The sequence below is a fragment of the Hippocampus comes genome, unplaced genomic scaffold, assembly GCF_001891065.2.
Source record: "Hippocampus comes isolate QL1 unplaced genomic scaffold, H_comes_QL1_v1.1 scaffold53, whole genome shotgun sequence".
Classification (NCBI taxonomy): domain Eukaryota; kingdom Metazoa; phylum Chordata; class Actinopteri; order Syngnathiformes; family Syngnathidae; genus Hippocampus; species Hippocampus comes.
The window spans coordinates 193,323-204,306 of NW_017805707.1; the positions used below are offsets into that span (position 1 = coordinate 193,323).

Genomic DNA, 10,984 nt, shown 5'->3' on the forward strand with positions numbered 1-10,984 from the left:
CAAAACAAACGCCGTTACTGCATGAGCAGCGCCATCTCGTGGCTAAACGGAGTGAATGCCGCACGTACAATTGGTCCAAAAAGTTAACTCGGCAACTGCCACGAATATTATAATCGATAAGGCGTTAAAAAGTTTCTCAGTGATAATTTAACAGTATGTTTTAGATAGTGATAAGTGTTAATGTGGAGTTTGTGCAAAAATGCAATTTAATGGGATTAAAAAAACGTATTGTGGCTGTTTTATGAATTAAAAAAATATATTTTCGTAGAAAGTTCATTAGTTCATTGTGGATGAACATTAGCCACGGTTCATTTAAAAAAAAAGCAACCACGTACTCTTTGACTGCATTTATTGTTTCAAAATAAGCGTTTTCAGAGTGGTAACTTGTATTTTGAATCTTTAGGAAACTTCCTCCATCCGGAAAATTGAAAATCGGTATTACACACTCAACGGCCACTTCATTAGGTACACCTGCACCTAATTGCTAAATATATCCTCACACAGAAACACTGAATGTCAACAATCATACACACACCTGTAAACAAACATTTTAAAACGGATTTGAGTATTATCCATCTTTTTTCAAAGACAAAAGTCTTTCGAAAAAAGATGCGGATACATGAAACATAAGGCAGGTGTTTCTAATGTAGCGTCCGCCGATACAAAAGTGGACTGCAGGTGTGTGCGCACTCTCGTCTGGTTTATTTCACACTCAATGAAGCATGAACAACAGACGCTGGTGAATATGACATCTGATGGAGTTGGATCAAGTCATTGGTCAAGTTTGTGGTCATTGTCGTCAGTAACAGTAGTTTGGCCTTCGGTGATCCTCCAACGACATTTTGGCTCGTAATCCTCTTTGGGAAATAAAGAGGGCGCGCACATCACAACACAGAAACAGACTTTGCATAAATGTTTTTCCCGTGACCCTTTTTTTCTTCCCATTCTTCTCTCTAACTCATAATGGCTCGCCGTTGTTGTGCGTCAAGAGTCAGCAACACTGTTTAGTAAGACATGTTTAGATTTTTTTGGTAGTTTTATAAGAATAACTATTTACACATTTTTCAAATTAAGAACACGTACAAAGGAGAAACTCAAAAGAACGGCGGTAGGTCCTGTCTGAGTTTTTAAACTTAACCGCTCGGTTAAGTTTAAAACATGTTTGAAGGTGTCCCTCATAGATGCGTAGTTATTCCCTTTAATTTTTCTCACAAAAAAAACAAAAAAAATCCAAAACAGAGTCCCTTACGATGCGTGCTTGGGCCCTTTTGATATCCTCCCACAAAAACATTGGAAATGAGGTTGTCCCTCAGAGATCTGTACTAGTCCCTCTTCAATTTTCTCAGACCAAATTGGTGTCCCCCAGTTAGCCCCCTCTTGCTTTTCTCACACCAAATCAATTAACAAGCGTGTAATTGCACTCCAATCAAAATGCCAACTATTTTCTTCCCCTGATCCTATTCCTATTAAACTACTGAAAGACGCATCCACACAAGACATTATGTTCATTTCCCTTTAACGCATATAGAACCCCATGTGAAGGAAGCCGATAATGAGACTTTGTACCTATTTGTGTGCTTTTCTCACAGGAGGTCTTGGGAAAAGCTGGGCTCAACAAATGAGTCTTACTCTTTTTTTTTCTGTATCTAACACACCGCTGAGGTCGCTAAACTTTGAGTACAAAGATGAAAAAGTAGTAAACTCAGCGTCAGTACAAAGAGGGCAAAAAGAGGTTGTGGGCGAGCGCTCAAAACAGCAGGAAAGACGACGGATCGGTTTTCGGGGAAGATGAGAAAAAAGAAGACTTTTTTTCCATACGTCATCTTCAAAAAAAGGCAGTAGGTACACGTTATAGAAGACCTGCAGATATCCACCAAGAGTCCAAGTCCCACAAAAAGAAAAGTTGCTTGACTCGACATCGAGTTTCAAGTAACAGAAGTAGAAGGCAAGTATGAAGAGTGGCGGCGGCGCGGGAAAAGGCGTTCGGTTGCATATATTAAGAGAAGGAAAACAAGAATCAATGATACTTTGCGGGCGCGGGTGGACGGGCTCCGAGGACGCTCATGGCTGGCGCACCCGTGCCGCCCCGTGTGAGGAAGCGGCATCAGTTGGTCAGGGTGCTGGATGCGCGGAAGTAGGACAGGAACTTGAAACACAGGCTGACCACAAAGTACCAGATGTTGCGCGCCATCTGCGAGCGGGCGATGAAGACTCTCCAGATGAAGACCACCAGCACCGTGTTGAAGGTGTAGCGGATGTTCCTCAATCTGCAAAACAGACATGTTGTTGGCTGAGTTTACAGACACGAAAGACTGGGTGAAAAAAAACCAAACTGTAATATATGGATAGCAATCAGCAATGTTTCTGATGGGTTGGAAAAGATTTGATCAAATACTTTAAAGCAAGGGCAGTTCACTCAGATGAAGCGACCAGCAGAGGGTGCAACTAACTCAAGATAGCTGCAGTACAATTACAACCAAAGTGTTGCAAAAAACAACAACAAATTAAAAACACTGGAAAAAAATGACACTCAATGCTGCCATAGTCCTTGATGAAACTTACTTTCTCAGGTGTTGCCGGGCGGCGGGAATGTCAGACATGTCCTCGTTCAGGACGTACTTCTTGGTGCCGATGCAGTAGTTCTCAATGTACTCGGGCCAGTTTAGCTGGCGCACGTCAAAGTTGAATGTCTGACAAACACACACACGCGCGCACACACACACACACACACACACACACACACACACACACACACACACACACACACACACACACACACACACACACAAAAATGGTTTGGTAGGTGGATAAAGACCGGAGTTGTTGCCAAGCGAAACTGGTTTCCGGGGCTGAATGTTCAAAACATGAGAGATTCAGCTTCTCTGTGGCGAACACTACCTTGCGGTCCTCCGGGCTCAGCTGCGCCATCAGCATGTTCACATTCTCAGAGTTCCACTCCCAATCCTGGCTGCTGAAGTACTCCAACAGGCTGATGGCCTTGTGAAGCCGATTGAAGATGCGCATCATCCTGGATGAGAACACGACAGATGCGATCAGAAGCCTTTCCCCGTGATGCCTGAGGAGCCTGTTCCAACCCGGAGGGGTCTTACTGCGGCTTCTGTCCGGTCAGGCGCAGCACGAGGTCGTAGAGCAGGGCGGGGAACTTGTGGCTGACCAGGATCCAGTACTGGTAGATGAGATAGTTGGACGTGATGTTGGCGTTGGGCCGGCGGAAGGCCTGCTCCAGCGGGTTCCTCTTGAAGGACGACATCACGTGGTGCTCTGAGGAGGGACACACACGCGCACAAAAATGGATGAGCACGCCCCAGCTGCCGGAGGAGCCACATGACCGCCGGCCGTTACATCACGGCACGCAACGGCGGGCCTCTGTTGCCATGGCAACAGATCCGGAGATGACCAAACGCGAGGGGACGGCGGACTGGAGGCCTTCCAAGATGCGTACGGAATCAATCAAACGGAAGACGAGAGCAGAGTGGCCACAATGCGAGCCGCTCTTTCTGTCATGATGATGATGATGAGGCGTAATCCCGCCACCGGCCATCTGCTTGCAATTGCGGCGTGCTCGCTAATCTGACAGGAAGCAGAAAAAGATGGGAGCCCCAGCTACCTGCTGACACGCCGCCAGACGGATATCCTGCTCACACGCCTGCTAATCTGACAGTCTCATGACATGACATCCAATAATACTCTGGTTCGCGCGTCACAGCAATGGCATGTGAGCCTTTTTGTCTGCGCCCAACCCATTTCAATTTTTCATTGTAGTAATATCGCGGATCTCTGTATATTTGTGGCTTGGCATTTCCGTCAAGTCAATGATTCACCGATTTTTGGGGATTTGGTGATCCTCCTCGCAATTGTCCTGGGTGCCCAGCAGGGGGCACAAAACGCCCACCTTGGCGTCAGCCACAGTTCCCAAAGCCAGCTGGGCTATTTTGTGGAGCTAAAAATATACCGCACCTGGACTTAACAGGACGTACCTATCTCGCCCCAATGGAACGGGTTGATGCCGCCGGTCGTGCAGTTGTACACCAGGGCCGTTTTGGGTCTAAGCGGAAAGAGCGGTTAGGATGATTTTCGACACTTTGAAGGGGTCCTGGAGGGCATCGTGGAACTAACTTGTGCACGGCCGTGTACCAGCCGGCTGCCAGCGTGAGGTTGATGACCACGTCCACGGGGATCAGGTCGGCCACGGCGTCGTTGTTGGCCCGCATGGTGCGCAGGATGCCCTTGCCGGCCTGACACATACGTGACAAAACATTCACTCGTCTGCGCGCGTGCGCGTGGCGTGCTCAAGGCTGTCCTACTTACAGCGATGAAGACGCCGCTGGGCCCGTTGAAGTTGTCGATCCAACCCTGAGTACAGCACAGGAGCTCAATCACTGACATGAACAGAGACACGTGTGTGTGTGTGTCTGTGTGTGTGTGTGTCTGTGTGTGTTATGGCGATATCGTGTTACTTCCTGCTGTGGGAAAAGTAGCTGCCGTGACTGTAAATTAGCCCCAATTAAAAATGCATCAAGAACACCTGACAAGGAGCCAGGCTTGCGTAATAACATGCTGAACGGGAAAAAAAAAAATGCAAGGCCCACGCGGGTACAAGGTCACCGACAACAGTCGGATGTCCACACTGATGCAGATTTGTGTTTTAAATGGATAATTTTTCTTTGGCATTTGTCTGAGTTATACAAAGCATCGGGACATGACAAAAAATGTGATCTCATCCGGAGCAGTTCAGAATCAATTAATTAATATGGAAATAGATTACTAAACGTGTTAAATGTAACGCAGATGGCTACAGAGAGGTTTTGCTCGTCGGCTGTGTTTGGCTTTGGCCAACCAATCAGAGGACGGAAAAAGTGCTGACATCATCGAGGGTCAGGGCGCTCGCTGGCCTTGTGAAGATGAAGTTGAAATCAGATTGCTAAAAGAAACATTTAAGTTATATGGGGCAGCATTATTGTGAGCGGAGGCCGTGGGCAGATAAGATAACTGATAATAAAAAAAACAAAATCTAGTGTTTAGACCGTGCTGGCGTCGACCATTTTCAAAACAGCAAGCTTGTTTGCTCGGTCTGTGACGTTGGCGAGATAGGCGCAACAAAACTTCTCTCGTCCGAGTTCTGAGAGGCTCATCTCAGAAGCGTAATCCTGATAGCAGACGGGCGGGAAAACCTTGGCAGCGGACGGAGAAGATGTCTGGACGGACGAAAGCGGCTTAAGCGTCTTCTCAGATGGCCCACGCGTGAACTTTCCCTGTCGCGATGGCGCCCGCGCCTGCACTCCGGCCCGCACGTGCGGTAATTAAAGCCGTAATCCTCCGCCACTTAAAATAAAACCGTCCGGGGAGCCGCGCGGGATTACGAGATCGATATCCACACCGTGGAAAGAGGCGGCGCGGGGTCACGCGCGCCGGGGGCTCACCGGGAAGGGTTCCTGCCAGCTGGCCCCCACGATGGACGGCCGGATGATGCCGATGTTGAGCTTGTCCTGCTCCTGCTGCACCACGTACTCGGCCAGCGCTTTGGTGTACGTGTACGTGTTGGGCCGGTTGCCGATGAGCCGCGGCGTGATGTCCTGCACGATGCGGTCGTCCATCCACCTGAAAGCGAGCGCAAACGTGTGAGGAAAACGAGTCCGAGGTGCTCCGTTGAAGGCCCGTCAAGCGGACAATGATGAACCCGCAAACACGACGACGGTCCATGTTTCCCAAAACACTTTTACACTCACTCACTCGAGGGACTCGATGAGCTTGCGGGGCTCGACGGGCGGCGGGTAGATGACCTCGTCGATGTGCTTGCGGTTGCAGTTTGCGTAGGCGGTGGAGATGTGAATGAAGGCCTCCAGGTGGCGCATGCGCCGGGCCAGGCCGAGGAGCTGCTGGGTGCCGATCACGTTGAGCTGCACGGCGTGCCTGTCGAGAGGGAGGACAGGAAAGTGGGCGGGGCCTCCTTCTCACTTTCTATGACCATTTGCACTTCCTCCTTCATTGTTGGCTCCTTCCTCTTTTATTTACTACTTCCTCTTTTGCTTCTCCCACCCAAGCCCGCTGATGTCAAATATTCACTTGAGCGGCTCGTCGAAGCGGATGGTGGCGGCGCAGTGGAAGACGATGTTGACGCAGGCGGCCAGCTTGTCGGCATCCTCGGGGCTGATGGCGAGGCCCGGCTCCGTCAGCTCGCTGCTGATGGGTACGATCTTCCGATGGAAGTGGGCGTCGTCCTCCCGCACGCGGTCGAAGAGCTGCGCGAGATGACAGATGGCCGTGGGTTAGCGTCCAAGCGGCTGCGGTGCTCAAACGGAGACCGATAAAGGTCCATCGCACTTGTCTGGTGGAATGAAGTGCGGTTCCCCAGTCTGGAAAAGTTGGCGCCGTAGCTCTAGTTTTATGCCTTTAGACAAACAAGTCACATTTCGCACGCTGATATTTCTTGTTGAGACATTCTGCTGGACGTGATTCAGTCCCAGTCGGCTGGTGCGTTTGAGCGAGCCCAAATTTAGCAGCTCGCTGCCACTGCCTTGATCCCCATTCGCATCGAGTGGGTATTGCCGACTTGAGTCAGCGTTCGGAGGCACGCAGCGAACGTTCGTCAGCGGCATGTTTCCCGCCCGGCTGTGATGAAACTGCAGCGCTTGAACAGGTGAGTCAGCTTCCCTTTCACCAACGTGCGTCACCACACAGAGAGAAAGAAAGAAAGACCTTGTGAGCGTTTGCGCGCTTCGACGTCAGCGATGACGGATTCCATCATTAGCGGCAACCATTGCCAATTGGCAACTCAAGCTTTCCATCGTCACCGTGGCCGCTCGGCAAAGCGTGCGGATTACTTGCAGCGGGAGGACCGCACCTGCTTACGCTTCGGTCATCTGACCGCAGGACGGCATTCCGACACGCGGCGAGGGATTAAGTGAATCCCGCCTCTGCCCGATAAGGGACTTCTATTCTTTTGTGAACACAAAGCGAGCGGGCGGCGCGGGTCGCCAAGGGTGACGGCAAGCAGTCGGCTGCTTTACCGCTGCAGCACCAGCAGGAGAAGGTGGAGAAGCAAAAGGATGCTTCTGAAAATGCCCCCTCCCCGCTGACGGGGAACAGCTGTTTGCGTTTCCATCTCCCGCCGCGCCGTAGTAAGGCTCTCGCCTGGAAATGCGGGCAGGGGGGGGCATTTTCTGCACCAAGCGTTATGCAATGCTAACCTTAGAGCCCCACGAGCCGGCAGCTGTCACCGAAGAGGCGGGGCAGCCATGTCGTGTTGAAATGCTTCCGTAAAACACGTCGGGGGGATTCTGGAGCGGTGTTCGGATTCACTCGGCTTCGCGGTTCCTCGACATGACTGCGCGAGCCACAATTCCCGATGGACAAGCGACGCCTTGCAACTGCCCTTGGCTGCCACTCACTTCGGTGTTATCGAAGCGACCGCGACTTGTCGTGTTTGGTCCTCCGCTGCTTGACTTCCTCAGTGGAGGGGGGGGGGGGGTCATCAGCAAAGATGATGGCCGGGTTATCAGGGTCAGGCAGGAAGGGGATGACGCTGCGGATTCAACGGTGGCCTTTGTGCACCAGGGCGACGCTGCGGGACTGACAACGGGCTCTTTGGTGCCAGTCGCCGACAAACAATAGCGCCACACAGCCGCCCCTGCGCGCACGTGCTCGCTCACTTTAGCCTTCAACAAGGTCAATGCACGTCGACGCTTCTGGAGAAGAACCATTTGTCCTTTTTATGTACTGGACATTTTTTTTTTTTCTGAACGACCAGCAGAGCAATAAATCTCTCTTGAATCGTTGTGGAAGCGGCCGCCGGGCACCCGCCCTGCTCTTGTTTCAGCCAGGCAACCTGAGACGCCATGGAAGGAGTCTTTCCCGGTGTCAGGAATCGTCTTCGGGCAATCCCAGTCAAATGCGTTTAATTATGGCAAGACGAGCGCTCAAAGGTCACTCCTGTGAGTTGCCAGGTGAGCACGCAGAACGGGTTTTTCCTCCAGAAGCTTTCCTTCTTGCTTTGTCCTCGGCGGCCTGGCCCCGCCCCGGCGAACGGCGGCTGCGCTCTGTCGACGGCTTGCCGCGACCGAGCGTGTCACCTGACCTCCCAATGAAAAGCTGGGATAGGAAACCGCTGTCTTTTAGCCCCGAGGCAGAGACGTAAATCTTCGAGATGGGGCTTTTCTGAAATACCGGCGGCATCACATTCCAGCCGGACATTTCTTGCGGGGGAGGTTTTAAGTCTGAGTGAGCAACCGCGAGGCAGTCGACCCACTGCGAGGTGCGAAAGTCATCTCAACGACTGCCCTGAAATAACTTAAGCCTGATAGGTCTGATTCTCATATGGGTGCGGAGAACCGGAACAATGGTGCCTCAACCTTAACGCCTCCGGCGACGCGCAGTGTGCCAATTTGTTTCAGAAACTGGAGTTCGTTCGCGGTCTAATTGCACAGAAAAAGACCGTCTCTCCAGGCAGAAACCACTGTTTGCCCGACTGCGCAGTTTCCGACTGACGTTCACGGGATTCCATCTGTCCTACCAACGCCGCAGCAGCGGCAGCAGCAGCACAGGGCCTCCTGTGTTTTGTGCGTGGGAGAAAGGCACTCGGGCAAAGCAAAGAAAAGCGCCAAGGACGCCTCCTCGGTCAAGCGCCGGAGTGCGTCAGGGCAGCGTCGGGGAGCCACGGCGGCACGGGATCTGCAGCGGTTACCTAGCAACAGGTGCAAAGGAGGGATGCTCGACTGGCTCGCGGGGATGGAAAGGCTACTCGAGACCCGTGGCCGCGTCATGTGGCACTTGATGCTCGGCCGAGGAAATTCAACGACGTCAGGCGAACGTACCCGCACGGCTCGGGTTTGTCTCGTCCTGACAAAAGACTCGACTCGCAACGATGTTGGTCAAAGCCCACAGAAAAGCGGACTTGTCTGACAGTTTGAGGGCGCGGGCCCACCTTGGCCGACATCATTCCCGGGCTTCGATGAGTCACGCTTTGCCGCCCCGCCCACTCACGCTCCTCGCCCGCCTGACCACCTGGCTGTCCTTGTGCCCCCCAGAACGGACTTAAAATAATCAGTCACCACGGCAACGGCTGCTGTCTGTCTGTACGTTCCCACTTAAACACACTGCACTCAAATGCTCGACAGTCAGATTTCCGAACACCGGCCTAGCCAGATGAGGGGGCGGGAAGGCGTCCCGTCATCACCCGCCCCTGCGCTCCCTCAACTTTTCCATTCAGTCAGCGTCAAAGGCGCCGAGGGTATTTTTGGAACGACGGAAGAGTCTCAACTTTTCAACCTCACCTTGCACTTGATCATGTCGTCCACCCTCTGCTGCATGGACTGGCCGGCTTTGGGTCGCACCAGCAGGAAGAGCGCCCGCACCTGCGGGCAGCACCGCAGCAGCTTCTCCACCAGAACCTTGCCCATGAAGCCGGTGGCCCCCGTGATGAGCACGTTCTTGCCGGCGTAGTAATCTGCCACGGACGTCATGGCGGTGTCGTCCGACGGTCTGGGCCGAGTGTCCGCTTGCTCCCCGACGGGGTCCCGCTCGTCGCGCCGAACCTGCATGCGGGAGGGCAGAGGTCAAACAACAATCCCAAAACATTTCCAAACAGGACTCACAAGCAAATATCGTGCGGCGGCACCTTGCGTGGGCTTATTTGGTTTTTGACAAATTCTGCCAGTGGCAGTTGGACTCGAGTTTTCCAACCTGTTTTGATCGAGGGGCGGCGCCCGTTCGGCTGGCGATGCAAATATGGATGACGCTGGTCTCTTTTAGCCTGCCGGAACCCGACCTAGATGCGTCTCTCACCGCTGTCTCCCGGTGACACGCGATGCATTCCAGCCCCGTCCCGCATTTTAATTAGATCATACCCCGCGCACCGACGGAGAATAATGGAGCACGCGCCCTTATTTGGGCCAACTCGATACGATGAATCAGGCGGTTGTGGGCGGCCAATTCCGAAGGGACCGGGAACACCGCCTCGGCGATCCAGCAGAGCGGGACGCAAGAGCGGCGATGAGTTAGGCTTAATAACGTGAATGTTTAAACACAGATTCCATAAAAAGTCCATAAAGACGCGGGTTTATGGCAGGTTTGTTTCTGCATCACGAGAAGCTCCTTTAACCAGTAACAGGAGGCTGAGTGACACAATATCTTGGTTGTCACACAATCTTTTGAGTCATCTTCCTTCCTGTTTTGTTTTTCCTTCCCCCTGCCCTACAGAACTCAATCAATCAAGACCCCAACAGTTGTTGATGGATGGTGGTCATGGCAACCAGTTCAAGTGTAAGCCTTGCTAACAACCAGGCCGAGGGCATGTTCATTTTTCTGGCAGCGGTGGCGCTACATTTCTCCCAGGCCGACCTGACATCGGCACGTTTGTCAAGTCTTGTTTGGGACACGGCATCCGCTGCCAACCCGCCGCCGTTCCGTCCCTCAGATTCCCGGCCGGGTGGCCCGAACGCTCGGCGCGGAAACCAAATCCTCCTGAGCCGAGCGCTGCCCACTGAACTAAACAATGCGGTGTTTGCTTGCTTGCTCGCTACCTTGTCGCCGGCTGTATTAAATGACAACAGCCCTTTGAGAGGCTGTGTTTGATTTATCCTGCGCTGAATCTTACACATATTGAAATAAAGACTGTCTGGCTGTCTCAAAGTACATTCCCAGTGGATGTCAGGACCCAGATGGGGGCACCGGAGGGTGGGCCGCCGAAATTCACCACAGATTAGCACCTGACAAGGGAAATGTTGCCGCAGTGGCCACAAGCACCGAGCTTAAATGTCGCAAATCCCTGATGGATGCCAGGCTACTGCCAGTGGTGTGAGGAAGTACTGCGGATGAGGAAGACTATTTAGGATTCGAGTGTTTCAAGTTTGGCCTGCAAGTTCTCGAGGCAAGAGAGAACGAGTACTTTTGCAACCTACGGCCATGCGTTGATGCCTTGGGCCCTCCAATAGTGGGTCACCCTGGCTTGGCCGTGCGTGAGTGTATG

At 52.4% G+C, this 10,984-nt stretch overlaps 1 protein-coding gene across 3 annotated transcripts in view; it reads right to left on the reverse strand.

Moving 5' to 3' along the window:
• Window positions 1–332: 332 nt before the first annotated feature.
• The window catches only part of LOC109523665 (fatty acyl-CoA reductase 1), a 15,604-nt gene continuing 4,952 nt past the window's right edge, over window positions 333–10,984 (reverse strand). For all 3 annotated transcript variants that reach the window (XM_019882974.1, XM_019882973.1, XM_019882972.1), the window contains 11 exons: window positions 9,291–9,551; window positions 6,085–6,260; window positions 5,752–5,931; window positions 5,442–5,619; window positions 4,330–4,374; window positions 4,138–4,256; window positions 3,999–4,066; window positions 3,111–3,282; window positions 2,899–3,028; window positions 2,563–2,690; window positions 333–2,267 (listed from right to left, as the gene is read on the reverse strand). In XM_019882974.1, the coding sequence (XP_019738533.1) occupies window positions 2,105–2,267; window positions 2,563–2,690; window positions 2,899–3,028; window positions 3,111–3,282; window positions 3,999–4,066; window positions 4,138–4,256; window positions 4,330–4,374; window positions 5,442–5,619; window positions 5,752–5,931; window positions 6,085–6,260; window positions 9,291–9,551 (1,620 nt within the window). In that variant the 3' untranslated portion in view covers window positions 333–2,104. The remainder of the gene's footprint in view (window positions 2,268–2,562; window positions 2,691–2,898; window positions 3,029–3,110; window positions 3,283–3,998; window positions 4,067–4,137; window positions 4,257–4,329; window positions 4,375–5,441; window positions 5,620–5,751; window positions 5,932–6,084; window positions 6,261–9,290; window positions 9,552–10,984) is intronic.